At 34.9% G+C, this 23,173-nt stretch overlaps 1 protein-coding gene across 1 annotated transcript; it reads right to left on the bottom strand.

The window, feature by feature from the left end:
• Window positions 1-17,786: 17,786 nt before the first annotated feature.
• LOC141714344 (uncharacterized) lies at window positions 17,787-18,227 on the bottom strand. The gene has a single exon (XM_074517871.1). The coding sequence runs from the start codon at window positions 18,225-18,227 to the stop codon at window positions 17,787-17,789; it is 441 nt and encodes a 146-aa protein (XP_074373972.1).
• Window positions 18,228-23,173: the final 4,946 nt, after the last annotated feature.

Here is a 23,173-nt window from a genome sequence, read left to right as displayed (position 1 = left end):
ACCACAAGTTGTGATTGATCATATCAAGATGATTGAGTTAGATTCTAACATCCCTGTTAGAGCAATAAGGTCAGATAATGGAACAGAATTCAAGAATTCACTTCTCAATGGATTCTGTACAGACAAAGGGATTACCAGACAATTTTCAGCTCCTAGAACCCCTCAGCAAAATGGAGTGGTAGAAAGGAAGAATCGTACATTGATTGAAGCTGCAAGAACGATGTTAAGTGAATCAGGTCTTCCAATGTACTTTTGGGCTGAAGCTGTCAATACTGCATGTTATACTCAGAATCGAACTCTAATCAACAAAGACTTCATGAAAACTCCTTATGAGATTTTGAATGAACAGAAACCTTCTATCAAATACTTTCATGTATTTGGTGCCAGATGATTCGTGCTCAAGGATGGAGATGATCGTCGTGGTAAGTTCGAGGCAAAGGCATATGAGGGTATTTTTGTTGGATATGGAAGAAGATCATACAGAGTGTATATCATTGATCAACACAAAGTAACTGAAATTGTCAATGTTACATTTGATGACACTAAACTCCCTAGTATCCAAACTGAAGATCCTTCTGAGAAACTGAAGTTTGATGATATGTCAGATTCAGAATCAGAACATGGTCAAGAACCTGAGGTTGTTGCTGGTGAAGAACCTGTTAATCATGATGATACTCAAGGTAATAGTGATGGAAACTTTGGCAACAATGGAGATACCACTGCTACTGACGGAGAATCTTCAAGTCAACATGGCAACAATTCAGGGGGAGATGCTGAAGGATCATCTAGTAGGACACAACATCACAATGAATTTCAAGGCGAATCATCAAGATCAAATCTTCCAAGACAGACTGTCTGGAATAAAGCTCACCCTTTTGAGTTGATTATTGGTGATCCAGATGTTGGAGTCAGAACTAGACGTGCTACTCAAAATGAGTGTTTGTTCTCAGGATTTCTTTCTGAGATAGAACCTAAGAAGATTGAAGAAGCACTAACTGATCTAGATTGGGTGATTGCTATGCAAGATGAGCTCAATCAGTTTGAAAGTCAACAAGTCTGGAAACTAGTACCTAGACCTACACACAAGAAAGCTGTTGGTACTAGGTGGGTATTCAGGAATAAACTAGATGAAGATGGTGTGGTTACAAGAAACAAGGCAAGACTGGTAGCAAAAGGGTATTCTCAAGCTGAAGGCATTGATTATGATGAAACCTATGCTCCAGTGGCTAGACTTGAGGCCATCAGGATATTTCTGGCATTCGCAGCATTTTCAAACTTTAAAGTTTATCAAATGGATGTCAAGAGCGCCTTTCTGAATGGAAAGCTGGATGAAGAGGTATATGTAGAGCAACCTCCTGGTTTTGAAGATCCAGATCATTTGGATTTTATCTTCTTTCTTTTCAAGGCTATCTATGGGCTAAAACAGTCTCCAAGAAAATGGTATGACACTCTCTCTGAATTTCTTATTGAAAATAGCTTTATTAGAGGTGTCATAGACAAAACTCTCTTTTCTAAAAAACATAAGAATGATACTATATTAGTCCAAGTCTATGTGGATGATATAATATTTGGGTCTACTAATGATAATCTCTGTAAGAGATTTGCTAAGTTAATGCACAGCAAGTTTGAAATGAGCATGATGGGAGAGCTGAAGTTCTTTCTTGGATTACAAGTAAATCAAAGGTTAGATGGAACATTTATTTGTCAATCCAAGTATCTCAAGGAACTCCTCAAAAAGTACAATCTAGAGGATTCTGCATCAGCAAGGACTCCATCAACTACAGCTGTCAAGCTTGGACCATGTGAAAACTCCATTAAGGTAGATGTCACAAGCTACAGAGGTATGATTGGCTCGTTACTCTATCTTACTGCAAGTAGACCAGATATTATGTATGCTACATGTTTATGTGCAAGGTTCCAAGCGGATCCTAGAGATATTCATCTCGTTGCTGTTAAACGAATCTTAAGATATCTTAAGGGAACACCAAATCTAGGTATTTGGTACCCTAAAGAATCTGGTTTTAACCTTGTTGGATATACAGATTCAGATTACGCAGGAAGTGTTGTTGATAGGAAAAGCACCTCAGGAAGTTGTCAATTCCTAGGAAGCAGGCCAGTCTCATGGTACAGCAAGAAACAGCAAACAATTTCCAACTCAACGGCCGAGGCTGAATATATTGCTGCTGGAAGCTGCTGTGCTCAGATCTTGTGGATTAGGAACCAGCTACGAGACTATGGCTCTGTATTGAACAAAATTCCTATTTTATGTGACAATACAAGTGCAATAGCCATCACCAACAACCCTGTGCAGCACTCGAGGACAAAACACATTGACATCAGGTATCATTTTATTAGAGAGCACGTCATGAATGGTACTGTTGAACTATTCTTTGTTCCAACAGAAGAACAAATAGCAGATAATTTCACTAAACCACTTGATGAATCCACATTTACCAGATTAGTTGGTAAATTGGGCATGTTGAATAGTTTTAGTGATTAATTTAGTTAATATCTGAGATCCGTTCTTGAATGAATTTACAAATGAATTTTTCATAAATGAAAAATTTATTTGCAAATTTGTTTTATCATTCTATCATATTTCTTGCTTATTTCTATGGAATTTTTATTATCTTATCTATTTTATTTACTCGACTTGTTAACTTCAAATATCTAAGAATATTTTATTTTCTCTAAAAAATATTTTTCTATGAATTTTATTTGCTAAAATTCAACAGAAATCTATTTTTGAAATAAAAATAATAAATTCTGAAATATTGTCTTTGTTTTTTAAATATTTTATGAATTTCTACTATTCATATAAGACTTTATTTCAGTTTTCCATATTTTCTGTACATATTTGATTGTCTTTCTACTGAAATGACAATCGGCAAGACAATTAAAATTGTCTTGCTGAAAATCATTTCAGTACTTATATATATTCACATATATACATATTAATTCTGTTTGTAAACGTTTTATTTCCAGAATGACAATCGGCAAGACAATTGAAATTGTCTTGCTGAAAGTCATTTCAGTATATAATTATCATTTTAGTGTTTTTCAGTATAATTTTATACTGGCAAGACAATCGGTATGACTATCAATTGTCTTGCCAGTTATAAACATTATATATATATATATATTTTATTTTATTTTATACTGGTATGACAATCGGTATGACTATCAGATTGTCATACCAGTTATATTTATTTAGTGTTTATTACTTTTATTGCTTTTTTTTTTTCTGTTTTTAAGCTAGTATGACAATCGGTATGACAATCCCGGATTGTCATACCAGTTATACTACTTAATCATTTTTGTGGCTTTTTTAATCTTCATCAGTTCATTTTCTTTCAAAATTTCAACAGTCTCCTTCTTTCTCTCTCTCTCTCTTCGAACAGCTACTCCCAATTCGCCATTTGATCTTCCTTGCTCGAGTTTTTACTCAGCATACAAAAATCATCACTCCTGTGATATATACATACAAGTATATACATACAGAAGTGCTGTTGAATTTTTGTTAAAAAAAATCAGTTTCTGTTTGTTGATTTTGGGTATTTTTTTTATTTTATTTTATTTTTAATTTCTGATTTGTGTCTTTTGGCTTGTCAAATCTGCGTTTGTGAGTTAAGAATTTTAACGAGATACATTTCTGTCTAAATTTTTCAATTATAATTAATTTGATTCGAATTATTAAATTAATTTAATTAATTCGAATTTTCTTAATAGTATTCTTAAAATTCTGAAAGTGTGTGTCTTATTATTATTTTAAATGGCTCTCAATTTCCAAATTATCGCGCATAATCAGGTTGGTTATTTTAATCCAGAAAAATGTGAGGTAGAAAAATTTAAGCCGTGGATTAGATTTTTAAATGACCATTCGATTGTTAGCTCTGCTATTAAATCAAATGTGATTTTAAATGTCGATCTGCTTAGACTGATTTGCACAACCTCTACTGTGGCCGATGATTCAAAATCTTTTTCATTCACCGTGGCAAACACACAGTATGTAGTTGATGAATCAGTCATCAATCAGGCGTTAAATTTTCCATTGGACAATTTCTGTAATTTACCCTCTGAAAATGATATCACAAACTTTTTCCATGCTATTCACTATCAGGGGGTGATCAATTTAACCAAACTTTCAAAATCCAATTTGGTGTCTGAATGGGATATTTTCTTCGATACACTTTCTAAAGTGTTTGCCAACTGCACTAAATCCAACTTTCACAACATCACTTCCACTCTGCAGTATATTGGTCTTGCGGTTGTTTTCAATCAGAGGATCAATTTTGGCAAACTACTTTTTCCCATTCTCTTGAGACGTCTCACTACTGCTTTACGTGATCATTCTACAAATCGTAGGGTATCATGTTACTATGCTCGTTTTCTCATGCTTATAGCAGATCATCTTCTCTCACCTGAACACAAAGCCCTTTTTGCTAACTCTGCAGTAACCGAACCCCCTCCAGTAAGCAAAAAGATTTACACCCGCCAAGACACAACCTTTAAATTCATGCAAGTTCCAGTACTTGTATCTGCTTTCATGGCCACTTATATTCCTTTACCTATTTTTAATCTTCCCGGTCATAAACAGCAACCTCAACCTCCAGTGGTTCAAGCCACCCAGGCTCCTCCAACATCAGATGCTCTTCCACTACATGTAGTAATTCCTCACTCTCACTCCATTCCTACTTCTGTTGAAAGACCCCCAGTGGTTGATAGGGCTGACTATGAAGTTGTAGAACCACAGCTTCAATCCCAGGTCATAGAGCCAAACACAGAGTCTCATTCTATCTCAACCTCTCCCCCACTGTCTAAAATGTTACCCAGAAGATTAATAGGAAGTAGTGCATTGTTAAATGTGAGTGAACCCTCAACTCTGCCTCCTCCAAAGAAAAGAAGAACTTATACTGAGGCATCTGAAAGCCCATCCTTGTCCTCCCAACAGGACATGGACTTTGAAATGGCCAATGAACAGTTACTAGAAACATTCTCTCAACAGGATGAATCTATTGAAATTCGCCATAGGGTCATGGCATCTTGAACTGAGTCAAGCACAATTCCATTACTCACAATGGAACCATACATACCCACAGATGATACTCAGGACACAGAGCGAGGAGTGCACATAGAGTCTGTTACAGTGCCTGCCATAGTTACGGCAGAAGAGCAGTCACATGCTTCTGAGGGAAAATCTGACTCTTAGCCACCCTTAATAGAGTCATTTTCTCCCCTCCCAGATCAAACACCTCTGGCTCCCTCACGGGATTCTCCACTCGCAGATTTATCTGGAGAAAGTGGAGGGCAACTCGGTCAATCTATCCCTGAAGCAATTCAGACATCTATTTCACATGAAATGATAGGTTTGACTGAGGATCGGGACTCGCAAATTCCCATTGCACCACCACTGACCTCTCTTGAAGAGGCTAGGGTGATTTTAACTGCAGGTATAGAAGAACAGCAACAGGAAGACTCCTCACGAGCAATTATATTGAGAGAAACACAAGCACGTGAGGTGAGTGAACCAAACACGAGTGAAATTCAGGTGAGAGCACACACATACACAGATACTGAAAACCTGTTAGCTCAAATTGCTGCTCTAAAAGAAGAACTTGCTAAAAGCCAAGCTGAAGCTCAAGCATCCAAAGCACAAGTGGTTGAACGGTCTTCTTCTTCCACCTTTGTCAACAATCAGCTGGCACTATTAAGGAATGATATCTCAGATCTCAAGAACACTGTCACACCAAAGCTTAATTCCATTCAGGAAACTCCAACTTTATCATCTGATGACATTTCTAACTTCTGCTCTCTACATACAAGAATGACTTCTCTTAGAGACCTGGTTGAAATGAATCATTCACTGGACTCCTCTAGATTTCTAAAGATAGAAACGGGCATGGAACATCTCAATGAAGGGATGAAACACTTGTATTTCATGATCAAGAATTCTCACTGCCCTAATGAAGAACAAAGAACTTACTTTGAAGGGCCGTCTGGTGGAGGCTCAGGCTCTGGAGGTGATGGAGGTCATGAAGGTTCTAAAGGAAAGTCAGTAGAGGATCCCTCAACTAAGGGGGAGAAGAAAGGGAGTAGTGGAAAGGGAAAAGAAAAAGATACCTCTGCTGGAGACAAAGGAAAGGCTGATGATGTCTACTATAGTGGAGAACAGGATGACTTTGATATTTTTGACATTCCCACTGAACCAGTCTTGGAAGATAAAGATGGTTTATATGAAGCTGAAGAGGAAAGTGATTTTGGAGAATGGGAAGAGGAAGCTACAGTGGATCCTATCTTTGAGAAAGAGTTTCAGCAACAGCAATCAGACTTGAAAAGAAAAGAATCTGAACTCAAAAAGGTATCCCAGATCATTGACATGAGAAAAAGCATTGAACGAACAGAAACTCTTGAAAAGCAACGTCTTCATGACATTAAAGCCAAAGAAAGGAGAAGAGATGTAAGACTGAAGATTGGTGAAAAATGGGATGAGGCTAGGAAAGTACTTGATATGCCCCAGCTGAGCACTAACAATGATAGGCAGTTTCTACATCTTCTTGACAAGCTGGAAATCTCAAATCCTAACAATGACATGTACATGAATGCTATAAAGACTGAAGTCTCAAGGATCACAGCTGCTTTTGACAGATCCCTAAATGAGATGAGCATTTTTGTATATTGTGAGAGTGAAGGATCTTTCAAGGTGTCACTTCATCTGTTTGAGAATCGTTCTTTGTCAGAGATTTGGGTTCTTCTCAACAAAGTAAAAAGAAGCTCATAATTGAATGAAGTTCTTCGAGAAAGGCTTAAAGAGTTTGCCAGCAGGGCTAGTCCTCAAGTGGTCAACAATCCTCATCAGGTGAGATTTTTTAAGTCTGATTGTCTTCAAATCTGTCAGCTAGATGTACAATCTCTTAAAGACTACTCAGCTAAGCATCTGGTCTGGATGGAACATCATTTAAGAACTGCTGGATACTCATCCATGTTGAAGACTCAAGCTGCTGATTTGATTCAAGCTTATTGTGAAAAGAATATTAAAAGGTACAATCAGATCAAGAATAAGCTGAAGTCAGTTGGAGTTCAACCAGTCAGACCAGCAAGCTTCACTTCAGAAAAGGATCGTGTCTTTGACAAAGAATTGCTTCAAGATTTAGAAGAAGGTGAAGTCAGAAGAGAAGACAACTGAAGTCAATTAGCTCAAAACTCAATGTAATATGATTAGAGCTTTATGAATCAAGATAGTCTAATGTAGTTATATGTTCAGGCTAGAGGAACATCTATCTTGTATTCACTTGTAAATTTATTTTGGAATCTGGAAAATGTTAAATATAATCCAGAACTTTTCTGCTATTTACTTTGCATTACTGTTTATATCTTTTTCTTATTTGTTAGTTGAGTTATCCTCTAGGTATTTGTTGTTATTGTCTAACAAGCAAATAGGGGGAGATTGAAAGGCATATGGCATAGCCTATTTATATATTCGAGGATTTAACTCAACTCAAATAAGAATGTAATAAGTAAATAGTGGATCTATCGTCAGAGAGATCTCACAAAGTAACATCTGTCAAAGGGTTAAGAAACATTATTCATCTACAGACTTGAAGACTTAATTCACTGGAAGAAGCTCAAGAAATTGATCAAGCCTCAGTGATATAAATCAAGATTGTGGATTTAATCAAGTGACAGAGATCTCGTCAGGGTATCAATTAATTACAAGGATTTAGTCTAAAGAAAATCAAGAGTATCAAGGTCAAGGCTTGAAGAAACGTCACGGAAGTTAGTCACTCATGAACCAGACAGTACATCGAGTGTCAACATTGAAGTGGTGGAATTGATTCATAATTGACAGTAATTTTCAGAAGATTTTCAGAAGAATGGTTGCTGCTCAAGATTAGTATTAATTCTCTATTAATTAATTAAGTCAAATAATTTAATTAAGAAAATAAATTAAATCTGCAAAGATTAATTTATTGATTAATTGAATTAATTGATTAATTAATTCAGAATTAATATTAAGGATTTTCAGAATTATTATTAGATTAAAATCTATTAATAATTCAGTAAGACAATTTGATTTGAACTACTATGACAATCGGTATGACAATTGATAGTCATACCGAAAGTCTTGCTAGTTCATTCTGATTGTCTTGCTAGCTATTGGGATTGTCTTGCTAGTTCAAAAGGATTGTCTCACCGAAAGTCCTACCAGTTCAAATGGATTGTCATGCCAGTTCATTTGATTGTCTTGCCGAAAGTCTTGCTGATTCAACTGGATGGTTTTGTTTACTTAAACAACAAAACACAGCAGAAGACATTAATGCAATTATTCAACAGAACACACAAGTCAAGAACACAGCAGAAAACAAAGGCACAACATTTTATTTTTCATCTGCTTTATTCAAGATCAAAATTCTAGATTGAAAAGTTAAATCCAATCCACTAGAATTATTTATCTTGTTCTTGTGTATCAATCTAGCGGATTAAAATCCCTAGAACTTAATCTCAAATCGCATTTAGCATTTGATCTTTTAATTGCAAAAATAGAAAAAGTTCATGTCGAATTTATTCTAGATTTGTAATAATTGATTTGAGATTAATCCCTTGTAACCGATACCGTAGTTGTAACACCTTTCAAGTTTAATAAAAGTTTTATTTAACTTGAATTTTGTTTCACATTTTTATTCCGCATTTTATTCGATTAAACAGTATTATTTGCATTCAACCCCCCCTTCTACAAATAAATTGGGACCTAACAATTGGTATCAGAGCCTTCTGATTAACGTACAAATCTAGATCCTAGACTTTTGTGTTTCTTTCACTTCTTGAATCTTTTATTCACTCAAAAAATTCATAATGACTACACAAAAAGTTGGAATCGTTAAAATTCCACTTTTCGATAAAGAAAATTATGTTATGTGGAAGAAGAAGATGCTACTATTTTTACAAGTTGCTAATCCCAAATATTTGCAAGTGTTAAAGAAGGGTCCAAAAATTCCTATGGTTATTGAACCATAGGTAATAGAAAATGATGTGGTGATCACCAAAGCGAGAACTTATGTGAAAGATCCTGAGGATTTCTCTCCTGCTGAAATAGAAGAAGCCTCCCTGGATGCTAGCCTTCAATTAATCTTAGTAGATTCCCTTAATCCCTTGATGAATAGACATGTGATGAATTGTAAAGATTCCAAACATATCTGGGAAGCTATTGAGATTATTAATGAAGGCACATAGGAAGTTAGGGAGAACAAGCTAGAAATCCTAACCTCTGAGTATGAATACTTTAAATCCAATCCAGGGGAAGGAATCACTGAAGTGTTTGAGAGGTACAATGCATTGATCAACAACCTGAACATTAATGGTAAATACTATTCCATCAGGGAGGTCAACAAAAAGTTCCTCTTAACACTGCCAACTCATCTCGAACATAGAATCACTGCCATAAGAGAAGCAAGAGATCTGAGTGAGATTTCTTTGGAAAGGCTCTATGGTGTGTTAAAGACTTATGAGTTGGAGCAGATTCAGTAGAAGGAAGTTTACGGGAAAGGAAGAGTGGTCAGCACGTCTACTGCTCTAGTAGCTGATGAACAACAACAACAACCACAATATCAACAACAATCTTAACAGTCAGAAAGAATGGTACAGTCTTCCAAGGTTGAAGATAATGTGATAGTAGCAGAATTTGATTCTCCTACTACTAATCAATCAGGAGATAATTATTATTCCTTGGAAGAACTGGAGCAATTGGAGGATGAGTCAATGGCCCTGATTGTCAAGAGATTCTCAAATGTCAGATTCAAAAGGAATCCCAAGTTCAAGTACAAGTCCAACTACAACAGATTTCAGAAAGGTGGATCTTCATCCTCTAACACCAGCAGTGGTGGGTATAAAACAGGGATGGTTGATCGAAGCACCATTCGATGCTTCAACTGCAATGAGTTGGGACACTTTGCCACAGAATGCAGGAAGCCAAAACAAGCTAGGAAGAACTCTTACGATTCTAATCAGAAGAGTAAATCTGAAAGGGCTTACCTGGCAAAGGGAAGAAGCTGGGATGATACTGACAGTGAAGATGAAGAAGTTGGGAATCTTGCTCTCATGGCTAGTGATGCAAGCACCTCATCGTCAAGCTCTTGAAAGGTATGATTCGTTATCTCTATAATCTGCCCATAATTATACATGGATCCTGTTTTTGGGTTTCGAATATTTTTGTTTTATTTACGTTTATCCGCTGCGTTTTATGCCTTCGAAACCCAACAATGGCATCAGAGCTACGTTTATAAGGGGCTGATTTGGTTACGTGTTTACTGTATTTTTACAAGTATGCATGTGTGATGAGTCTGCCATGATAACAGTTATGTTATATGAGTCTGCCATGATAACAGTTATGTTATATGAATGATATGATGAATCTGTTAATGATCTATATGATGATACTAGTATGTTTAAGATCTGCCATAACTCATATGTATGCGATCTCTTAAAATATGTACACTGATACATGTTTTTGGTAACTGGGATATGGATCGTGTGTATACTGATACATGCTTCTGGAATAGTATTCTGATACATGTTTTGCTAGTATTCTGATACTTGATTTTGCAAAAATTTCATTTTTAATTTGTGCTTATGACATATGCTTTATTTATTTATTATTCTTGATTGGATCATGATAAGTGATAAATAGTATGTCATCTTTATATGATCTATCATGTTCTTTAATGGTTACTTGAGCATGGTGCATAGTTATGGCCTTAAGACCTTAGTTGTAATGGTTTATTCTTTTGGTTTGTAATAAATACGACTTGCATGTCGTTTTCTATTTGTAGTTGTTTTATCTCGAATGTAACTCGAGTTCTTTTGTAAGTTCATTAATATAATTCTTAATGTAACATCCAAGAAGGACAGGGGAAAGAGGAGGCATCCTATGGAGGCCAAGGAGACAATGGAAGCAATAGAGAAGATATATGTAATAGTTATTTTTACACCATAGATTGACCTTGATCTTTTCATTAGCCTGAAAAGATCACATAGGATTGGGCCATAACTATTGCACGTTTACTTTACGCACTTTTCATATGATGTATAAATAGTATGTGTAGAGTAGAAAATGAATGTTTTAATTAGATTAATGATGCATGTATGTATTAGATACATCACCCATGCCATGCCTTTAAACAAAATAAAATATGTAACGACTCAAGATTTAAAATTAACAAACGATCATGAGATTCTCGTGTTTATGAAACACGGAATAAAATATGAATTTTCGTTATTTCTGACATGGGGCGATTTTGTCAACAACGGGTTCATAGAACTTGTAAGGCTGTGGGTTTTAAGCGAGACCGATGTGACTCCTCCACTACCTGGAAATCAAACCATTGACGAGTATTGATTTGAAGTATTTTATTTAAGGAAAAATTGGGAATCTCTTTATGATGGGATCATGATCGTTCTAAATTAAAAATCCCTAAGTAAAAATATTAAGTTTTAATCAGACGCTTTCCAATGAATGAACACTCATTAAATCCTAGACCGATAAGGGGAAGGGCTGTCAGTGGCAGGGGACTCCTATCTATCGTGGTGAAATGCGACGAATATAAACGGTTATATTCGGACGTTGTATCATTGGGTCTAACTTAACTGAGTCATCATAATAAGGTGAATATAAACAGTTATATTCAACTATTATGAACTTAGAAGCATAGAGTTTGGTTAAAAATCTATTAGATAGATAAAATCAATTGTTGTTCAACAAATTATCTAAGAATTATATATGATATAATTGACAACTGTTGTCTACCTAAATAATCATATTTTAAGGATACCAGTGGTTGACTTAGAACATGACGAAATATGGATCTTGGCTCACTAGAAAGATTTATGGGATATACTTTCCGAATTAATAGTTAGGGCTATTAATTTGATAAAAAAAATAGTGGGAGATATATTCATATCATAATCATATGAACATAAAATTTTAACTCAGACAATCTAATGTTTATTTTGCGCTTTTATTATTGTAGATACTGAGTAATGGCAAACAACACAAACACACTATCCATACGTTCAGTCCTTGAGAAGGACAAGCTGACAGGAGGAAACAACTTCCTAGACTGGCAGAGGAATTTGAGGATTATCCTCAGGCAGGAGCGCAAGCTTCATGTCATTGATATTCCTCCTCCAGGCCCCCTTCCCGAGGGTGCTACTGCTGATGAACGAGCAGCACGCACAAGGGATGAGAATGATGCAAATGATGTTGCATATCTTATGTTGGCAACTATGAGTGCTGAGCTTCAAAGACAGCATGCGCATATGGATGCATATACTATCAATGAGCACCTGCAAAGCATGTTTGCAAGCCAAACTCGTCAAGAAAGGTTCAACACGAGTAAGTCACTTTTTAATTGCAAACAAGGGGCGAGTGAACCAGTTGGCCCACATGTTCTGAAGATGATTGGTTACATTGAGTACCTTGAAACTTTGGGTTTCCCGATTGGTCCAGAAACTGGTATTGACCTAATCATGAATTCTTTGAACAACAAATTCACTCAGTTTGTTGTGAAACTATCCAATTTACTTGGAGGATCTGAAGAAAAAGAAAGCAGTTCAGATTTCTGGATCAGGTATTTATGTTATAGAAGTCAATTTGTCTATTTCTACATCTTGGGTATTTGATAATGGATGTGCTTCTCACATTTATATAAATGTGCAGGGCCTGCAGAGAAGTAGAACTTTGGCTAAGGGAGAAGTGGACCTAAGAGTAGGCAATGGAGCAAAAGTTGCTGCTTTAGCTGTAGGGACTTATTATTTATCTATGCCCTCTGGGCTTGTTTTAGAACTAGAAGACTGTTTTTACGTGCCTGCGATTCGCAGAAACATTATTTCTATTTCTTGTTTGGACAAGAAAGGTTTTTCGTTTATAATAAAGAACAACAGTTGCTCTTTTGCTTTGAATGATTTAACCTATGGTGTTGCGCGTTTATTTAATGGTTTATATGTTCTTGATTTAGATAACCCTGTCTGTAATATAGAAAACAAATGACTTAAAATGAATGACTCAAATCAAACATACCTCTGGCATTGTCGTCTAGGCCACATAAATGAGAAACGCATATCCAAATTACATAAGGATTGATACTTGGATAAGTTTGATTTTGAATCATACCAATAATGTGAATCTTGTTTGCTTGGTAAGATGACTAAAGCCCCTTTCACTGGTAAGGGTCAAAGGGCCACTAAATGCCTGAAGCTAATACATAGTGATGTATGTGGCCCAATGCGTTTAATGGCTAGAGGAGGCTACTACTACTTCATAACATTTACTGATGATTTCACTAGATATTGATATGTATATCTTATGAAGAACAAATCCGATTCTTTTGAAAAATTTAAAGAATACAAGGTTGAAGTAGAGAAGCAAATTGGCGGAGATGCAAGTATTAAGATCTTACGATCCGATCGTGGGGGTGAATACTTAAGCATCGAATTTAGAGAGTATTTGAAAGAATGTGGTATTGTATCACAACTCACTCCGCCAGGAACACCTCAATGGAATGGAGTTTCAGAGAGGAGAAATCGCACCTTGTTGGACATGGTGCGATCGATGATGAGTCATGCAGATCTTCCAATTAGTTTCTGGGGTTACGCTCTAGAAACAGCGGCTTTCACACTTAACCGTGTTCCTACTAAGAAGGTTCAAAAGACTCCATATGAGGTATGGAAGGAGAAACGGTCAGGCATGAACTTTATGAAAGTTTGGGGATGTAAGTCGTTTGTGAAACGTCAAGAATCTGACAAGCTTGGACCTAAATCCGAAGAGTGCATTTTTGTAGGATACCCAAATGAAACAAAGGCGTATTATTTTTATAGTCCTTCTGAGCAGAAAGTGTTTATTGCTCGAGATGTTGTCTTCATGGAAAGAGATTTTATTTCCAAAAGAAACAGTGGGAGAACTATAGATCTCGATGAAGATCGAGAACCACAAAATAGCATTGAACCTGAAGTGGAACAAGAGCCGAATAATGATAATGCTTAACAAACACAGGTTGTTCGTAGATCTGGTAGATTTCGCCATGAGCCAGAGAGATATGGATTTCTCATGACTCAGGGTGGTGATTTGATGCTCATAGATAAAGATGAGCCTCTCACATACCAAGATGCTATGAACAGTCCAGACTCTAAGAGATGGCTTGAAGCCATGAAATCCGAGATAGATTCCATGTACAAAAACCAAGTATGGACTTTGGTTGATCCACCTGAAGGGGTAAAACCCATAGGGTGCAAATGGGTTTTTAAGAAGAAAAAGGGCATGGATGGAAATGTTCAGACCTATAAAGCTAGGCTGGTTGCAAAAGGTTTCAAACAAATTCATGGTATTGACTATGATGAAACTTTCTCACCAGTGGCTATGGTCAAGTCTATAAGGATTTTACTTGCCATTGCAGCATTCTATGATTATGAAATCTGGCAAATGGATGTCAAAACAGCCTTCCTTAATGGAAGCCTTGAAGAGGATGTGTACATGACACAACCTGAGGGTTTTGTCGATCCAAGGAATGCTGGCAAGGTATGTAAATTGCGTCGATCCATTTATGGATTGAAGCAATCCTCTAGGAGATGGAATATCCGTTTTGATGAAATAGTCACAGAGTATGGCTTTGTTCAAAATGAAGATGAACCGTGTGTTTACAAGAAGGTTAGTGGGAGCTATGTGGCATTCATAGTACTATATGTTGATGATATACTACTAATGGGGAATGACATACCTTCTCTAAAGGCTGTTAAGACTTGGTTAAAGAGTAATTTCTCCATTAAAGACTTAGGAGAGGCATCCTACATTCTAGGAATGAGGATCTATAGAGAAAGATCTAGAAGGATGATCGTTCTAAGTCAGAGCACATACATTGATAAGGTTTTGCATCGTTTTGGAATGCAAAATGCAAAAAAAGGATATGTCCCCGTGTCTCAAGGGATAAAGATCTCTAAGGACCAGTGTCCAAAATCATTGGATGAGAAGGACCACATGAATAAAGTTCCATATGCTTCAACAATTGGATCTATCATGTATGCAATGGTATGTACTCGCCCAGATGTCTCGTATGCTTTGAGCATGACGAGCAGGTACCAGTCTAATTCGGGTGAAGGTCACTGGATGGCAGTTAAGAATATTCTTAAGTACCTGAAAAGAACTAAAGATTCATTCTTGGTGTATGGAGGAGGAGAGAAACTCGTTGTAAAAGGTTACACCGATGCAAGTTTCCAAACAGACAGAGATGATACTGTATCACAATCTGGTTTTGTGTTTTGTCTAAACGGAGGTGTTGTAAGATGGAAGAGTTCAAAGCAAGAAACAGTAGCTGATTCTACAATGGAGGCTGAGTACATTGCAGCTTGTGAAGCAGCTAAGGAGGCCATTTGGATTCGAAAGTTTATTTCTGATTTGGGAGTGGTTCCATCGATCGCAGATCCCATTGATCTATACTGCGATAATAATGGAGCCATTGCACAGGCTAAAGAACCTAGATCACACTCCCGGGCTAAACATATACACAGGAGATTTCACCTTATTCGAGAGATTAATGAAAGGGGTGATATACACATATGTAAAGTGCACACAAATGATAACATTGCAGACCCACTGACCAAAGGCTTGTCGCAGCAGAAGCACGATGGTCACACTAGTTCCATGGGTATTAGATATATGGGTGATTGGCTCTAGTGCAAGTGGGAGATTGTTAGTGTAGGTGCCCTAGAGGCAATACATTATTCTTTGAAATCTTTATGTCAGTTGATCATTCAATAAATGTATTTATTATGACCTTAATTACTGCGATATTTTGTTAGCATAATAAATGTCCTTAGAATCATGATACAAATTGTATAGTTTAAGTACATGACTTGAACTTGAGATTATATAATATATCATATTCTTAAAGGTCCCTAGTCGAGTATTATTATGTAGGACAATAATAATACATAGATAGACTAGTATGTTGTTTGACAAGATAACCACATCTCATTGGTTATAAGATTGGGGATACTAAAGTCAATACATAGGTACATGTGAGAGTACATGGTACTGGACAGACCCACAGTGAGATTCTTCATGTTTAATAAAGTCATAAGAAAGACTCACAGTGATAATGGTGTAACGATCCTTTGACTTGAAATCATTATATTTCTATACGAGGATTAATATACTTTGACTACATTAAAAGTTACTTTTGATCGGGTGATGATAAATGTGGACATCGGGTATATCATGAGTCGTATGAGAAATATGAATGATAGATAAAGGATTTAACCCTCTTATAATTAGGAGAGATATTATTGGCCTCTTGATTGAGTGAGATTATAAAAGTATGGTCATGCTCAAATAATGATTTGTCTTGATAATCTACTCATGGATCAAGTAAACCCGAATTTAATATTGAAGAGGATGACTAAATACATGCCTCGAGTTTAATCTATAATATGTATGGTTAAAGGGATTATATTACACGAAAAATATTAATCACAAAAGGTTTTATCTAATCACGATTTAATTATTGTTTAATTGGGTAACAATGATGTATTACTAGATACCGCTCATTGTTTGTAATTTTATTAGAGAATAAAATTATTGCCAATTAAATAATAGCCTATAGGGTCGCACTTAATGGAATAGTTAATTTAAATTATGGATTTAAATTAATTGATGATTATTTGAATTTTATTATAATTAAGTAAGACTTAATTGAGATAATATATATTCGAATTAAAAGGAATGTTTTTGCCCATAATAATTAAGTATGACTTAGTTATTAATTAAATAATAGAAATTCGTTTTTATTATTTAATCCAATACCTACTAGGGTTGGGCTTTGCTGTTATGGGCCTTTTAATCAGCCATTATAAATACATAATGATAGGTTAAAGAGACTTGTACGTTTTTGAGAAAACCCTAGCAGCAAGGAGAGGCAGAGGCAATTCAGATCGTCAAGAAGGAGGCTAGTAGGATCTCCGTTGAGTTCGTGAAAGTTAAGCTCTTGAAAGGTATGATTCGTTATCTCCATAATCTGCCCATAATTATACATGGATCCTGTTTTTGGGTTTCGAAATTTTTTATTTTATTTACGTTTATCCGTTGCGTTTTATGCCTTCGGAACCCAACACATAGTGTCATCTTGAGACTCTGCAAAGTTGGACAAGTTTGTGCTTGGAAAAAGTTGAAGGAGTTGTTGGAGTTGATGGGATGAGAGGAGGGTGGGGTGCGGTGTTTGATTATCAGGTGTGTGAGAGACACTGACATTGTGAGCTCATTTAGGTGAGAAGTTGGGTTTAGTGTTTGGCCATTTGGGAGACTGTGTGGAGGGTTTTGGTGAAAGAGAGGGCTTAGGTTTGTATTTATAATGCCATTTAGGGTAACCCACAACATTCCAGCACTTATCAGCCGTATGACCCTTGCCACCACAGACACTAACACAACAAATTTCAATCTTGGGAGATAGCAACTTTGCCTAACATGGCAGACATATCATTGTCAAAAGAGAGGGAGGGTTTTAAGATGTCTATCTGAGACTCCTCCTGTTGGATAGCAACACAAGCCATTTCCACACTAGGTAAAGGGTGTAAAAGCAAAAGTTGACTGCACCGTGGGCTATAAAGGTCATCTAAACCATTAAGGAACTGAAAGAGTTTGGCCTCCTCTTTTTGAGTGGTTAAAGCTTGTAAGAAAATGGTCATTTCAGGGGTGACAGTGGTAAGAGTAGGCAACAAATTCATAGACTCAATCTCCTCCCAAAGACTACTTAATGAGGTATAAAATCAACAACAGAACAACCATTTTGTTTGAGTTCAAACAGTTCCTTGCTTAACTTATATTTACGTGACCCATGAGTAAGTTGAAATCGCTTTTCTAGCTGCTTCCAAACTTCGGATGCATATGCGATAAAGAGAATGGATTTCTTAATAGAGTCAGAAACATTATTATGGATCCAAGAGGTTACCATACTGTTGCAGGTGTCCCACTGCAGGGCCTCTGTTGGATCTGAGAGATTTTTCACTTTCGTGCCATATACAAAGCCAAGTTTATGCTTAGATGACAACTGGATCTCCATGGACCTTTTCCAAGAGCGATAATCAGCAGCACCTTGGAGTTTGGTGATGCTTATCGACAAGGGGTTGTCCGATGGATGCAGAAACAAAGGGTTCTGCATATATAAGAAAGAGAACGTGCTTCCACTCGTCATTGTAGAGAAGAAAGACTTGAGCACTGCTCACTCTACAACACAGCAAAGAAACAATAAAAACTTCAAGAACTGAGATAATACAGAGAAACTTATAACTATCATTCGCAAGCTCGCTTAGAAAAGAATCATTGGTCGCTCTGATACCATGATATCTTTTACAAATTAACCAATTGATGTAGAGCACAAGAGCAATGGAGAGAAAACAAGCTCTCAAAATATCTCATATAAAACTAGATCTCAGATTTTTTGGAATACAATGCAGAGTGGTCCATATATAAGGGGAGACAACTAACAGAATTATTCTAGTGCAGAAAAAATACGTGCCCCTACCACCTAGACATAGTGATGGATAGAAAATAAACCATAATAAAGCATAACAAAATAACATAATACTTATTAAATGCTCAATCCTCAGTGAAGTCCTATTTTCACGAAAAAATATTATCACTAGCATGAATCCTAACACGCTTCATCAATCTTGTATCGCCCTCAGATATATTCGGGGCAATCGTTTAGTGCCCAAACTTTTTCAAATTAAGTTGCATGGTATATTATTACACGCTTTTTCTAAATGAGTTTATTTAGTGTATGCTCATATGTATACTCTATACACTAAATATCATGCACTTTTGATGATGTGGTTCATTGTGATTGGTGGGATTTTTGTGTATGTAGGGAATCCATCATTATTTATTAATAAAAATGAGGCAATCAAATTTTTATCATCGAACTTATTAATATATGCCTTTGGGCACATACTATAAAATCCGTATCTATATTTATGAACTTGTGTAGTTACTTACCCCCGTGTATTATACGGGCTTTCAGCATGTTTTAAGTGAATTTGGCAAAATAAGCTAATGATCATATTTAGCTAGTTTTAGTTAAATAAACTGAAAGTAGAAAATGCTAACATTCAGCCTCGTTTCATTTTTTTCTCCTACCCCCGTTATGGTCTTCCCTCAGGTTCCATTATCTTGTATCTTTGTTTGATACATGTTTGTATTTTTTTTTCTAAGTATCTATTTTTTATTTTTACTTTTACTTATATTTGAGGGTATATACAAAAATAGCTTCCTATAATTTTTGGCCAAAATTTTAATTTAAAGCAATCAAAAGTTTTAACATTTGAAATTTGTTTATTTAAATTTTTTAAATGTGGGTTAATAATTTTTTAATTTTAATTTTATTTTTACCCGAAATCATTAAACCGATCAACTTAAGTCAATCTAATTATATTTAGTGTTGTTTTTTAAGCCTGGATCAATAATATAACTACTACAAAAAAAATGGGTAAATACAACCGGAAAAAAACCGGTTGTATTTAGTTAAATTCGACCGTTTTCGGTTGTATTTAGCTAAATACAACCGGTTTTTGGGCCGGTCGAAAATGCTCGAGTAATATTTAGTAAACCGGTCGTATTTAGTATATGAGCGGCTAAATACAACCGCTTAAATTCGACCGAAATCGGTAGAATTTGTTTTCCACCTAAAATTTGAAAATCCCGCCCAAAAATTTGAAATTTTGAATTTTTTTAAAACTTCCGCCTAAAACATAAATTCGACCGTATACGGTTATAAACATTGTTTCAAATTCGACCGAATGCGGTTGAATTAACGAGCACCAGATTTTAAAAAAAAAACTCGTCGGAAAAATTCTCAGATTCCGACGAGTTTCAAAAAATACAATAATCATTCCAATAACTCCGATGTTGCAAAAAAAAAGGGTTTTTTCGGTCCAATTTCACACAACAAATTAGTTTACATCGTTTCCACAATTCAAATATAACCTCAACAAAGACATATCAATTATATAATGCATTTTCCGATTAAAATCATAACTTTCCGGCCAAACTCAAAATCGTGTAAATCTCAACAAAATTCAACAAACTAGTATCCCAAGCATAGCTAATAACGTACAATCGATTATCAATAATTATATTAACATAAAATAATTCATCAAGAACAAATATATGAATCAACACCAAATTTAATTTATACAAATTTCAAGTTTTCACTTCAAAAAATTCATACATATACTCCTCCAACTTTCTTAAACACAAACCCATAATAAAAAACGAAATTAAAACACCAAATTTTAAAGACCCATCTAAGTTTTTGTTCGAAAAATAAAGATAAAAAATGGTTTTTGAGATGCGGGTGATTGAGTTGTAGAAAAATAGAAGAAAAGGGAATTGGTAAAGGAATAAAGAGGGATTGGCCGGGAAAAAATAAAAAGATGGCCGGAAAAAGAAAAAGGAAGGGGGAGGGGTGCAGGGGAGCAGGGGGGAGGGGAGCAGAGGGGAGGGGAAGAATGAACAGGGGGAAAGGGAACGGGGGTGGGTGGGAACTGGGGTGGGGGGTTATAAAGTAAAAATAAAAGTATTTTATTTTATTAATTTTGTTTTTATATAATGTAAAATCAACCGTCAGATTATTTTTTTAGTGGTTGAATCTCGTGCGTTGGATAAAAATCACGTGGATCGCTGAGGTGTCACTATACTCAACTGTTATCGGTTGAATTTAGGAGTGTCATTTTATAAAATCAACCGAGATATACTATCTATTTTATTTTATAAAAAAGTCCAAATAATTTTTTAAAAATTATTATAATTATTTAATCATTCTTTTAATAAAAAATAAAAGTTTTATAATTTGATTTAAGAGCTCCTAATTTTAATAAAAAATTTGGGACTAAAGAGTAATAAGAAATACTCGTCAAACTACTGATTGACTGCTAAAATAGTTGAATTTTAAAATAGGAAACCAAAAATATTTATTTTTTTCTAAAATTTTTATCATATCACTAAAATATATATATATCTTGACATCCTTAAGATTGGATCATTCATAAATAATTTTTAAAAAATCAAAACATCAGTATGGGACTAAACACTAGTAAGAAGTACGGGTCAAAGTAATAGTTGACTGTTAAAATAGGAAACCAAAAACATTTATTTTTTTATAAAACTTTTACCATATCACTAAAATGTATATATCTTGACATCCTTAAGGTTGGATCATTCATAAATAATTTTTAAAAAATCAAAACATCAGTATAGGACTAAACACTAGTGAGGAGTACGGGTCAAAATAATAGTTGATTGTTAAAAAAATGGAAATATCAATATGGGACTAAACATTTGTAAGAAGTACTAGTCGAAAATAATCGAAAATAGTTAAATATATGTAAAAATAATAAAAAGTTAATTACAAGAATTTGGATGAATATATTATTATTATAAATTAACCACCTGCGGTTGAATTTAGCAAAATTAATTACAGAACATTCAACTGTTGTAAAAATAATTGAAAATAGTTAAACTTATGTAAAAACATTAAAAATTAATTACAAGATCTAGAATGAATGTATAATTAATTTCTATTTACATATTTTAGCAATATTTAAAATATTAATTTTATTTTTCTGATTTTTTTTTAAAAATTACTTTTTAAAATTTTAAGCTGATATTTGGCTCCAATTTTTCACTCTCATTTTTTGGCGGGAAAATTCCATTGGCGGGAAAATTCCCTCAAATTTTTTTGGCAAGGCTAAATTCAACCGTTTTCAGTTGTAAAAGGCTTCGGTTGTAATTATTCGGTTGAATTTAAGCGAGGCTAAAGTAGACGGAATACGGTTGAATTTAGTGGAGCGGCTAAATTCAACCGTTTCCGGCTGTAATTGAGTTCGGTCGTATTTAGGCGGTTGTAATTGCTTCTTAATTCGACCGCCTAAATACAACCGTTTTTAAATATGACGGTCGGCGGTTGAATTTAGCCGCGCCTCCTAAATTCAACCAGATATGGTTGTATTTGACCCCGGTTGTATTTATGGAGTTGTATTTAGCCTTATTTTCTTGTAGTGAACTTTATTTTTGTCGAGATGAATAGAGTATACTTTATAGTTTTATCCTAAGTTCGTTATCCTTGTTTTTATTTTATATTCATGTATTAAAAATATTAATTCACGTGATTTACATTTTATTTTGTACCAAAAAATTATTCTCTCGGTCCCTCCCATTTGTTTACACTTTCCTTCTTGGGATGTCCCTTCCAACTGTTTACATTTCAAAATTTTCAAAAAATTGTAAATTTTTTATAATTTTTAAAATAACTACATCCACAACTAATCTCGTGAGTATAATAATATTAATCAGTCTCACTACTTTACTCACTTTTTTAACTTTACTCCACTATTTTATCATTTTTCTTAAACTCTATGCCCAATATTTGGGAGGATATCATTTTTCTTAAACTCTATGCCTAATATTTGGGAGGGACAGAGGGACTTATAAGTAATGATTACTAAACACATTATCAAATTATAAGTAACTTATTCGTAAAACTATTCAAACACCTAAATAACTTTTAAACTATAATATTCATATCACTTATACATACTTTTTAATTTTAAGTCATAATTTACATTTTAAAAAAAAAACCTAAACGGGCCTTACGTCCTCGTTACCTCTCCATCAATTATCTCAGGAGGGGGATTGACTCCATGGTCTGTGTGCTTTTATTTATCTCAGGAGGGGGATTGACTCCATGGTCTGTGTGCTTTTATTAAAGTGATTTATTAATCTTTTTATTTTGTAATTAATTACTCATACTCATGTTTAGGCATAATCGCTAATAGGTGTAATTTTTTCTCAAATCGTAAATCAATTTGTAGATGTAGTTTGATCAAATTTTCAAATTATACCCCTATCACATAACTAAAAAATTGTATAAACCACATTATCAAAAATACAAATGTGGTGCTGATAAGAAGGGTAAAATTAATATGCCTTTGATAACAATTAAAAACATTTTAATAATTTAAAATATTTAATCTAGCACTTATTACATAAAATTAAATTAAATAAGAAATAAATTTATAATATATACAGGAATGGATTGTTCTAGGGCTGTACAAATAAACCGCTCAACCGCATCCAACCGCT

Source organism: Apium graveolens, chromosome 1, assembly GCF_009905375.1.
Source record: "Apium graveolens cultivar Ventura chromosome 1, ASM990537v1, whole genome shotgun sequence".
NCBI classification, from domain to species: domain Eukaryota; kingdom Viridiplantae; phylum Streptophyta; class Magnoliopsida; order Apiales; family Apiaceae; genus Apium; species Apium graveolens.
This window is presented reverse-complemented; position numbering and strand designations above follow the sequence as displayed.

Coding starts and splice junctions, on each gene's coding strand:
- LOC141714344 (XM_074517871.1), bottom strand. CDS start 18,227: ATGACGAGTGGAAGCACGTTCTCTTTCTTATATATGCAGAACCCTTTG.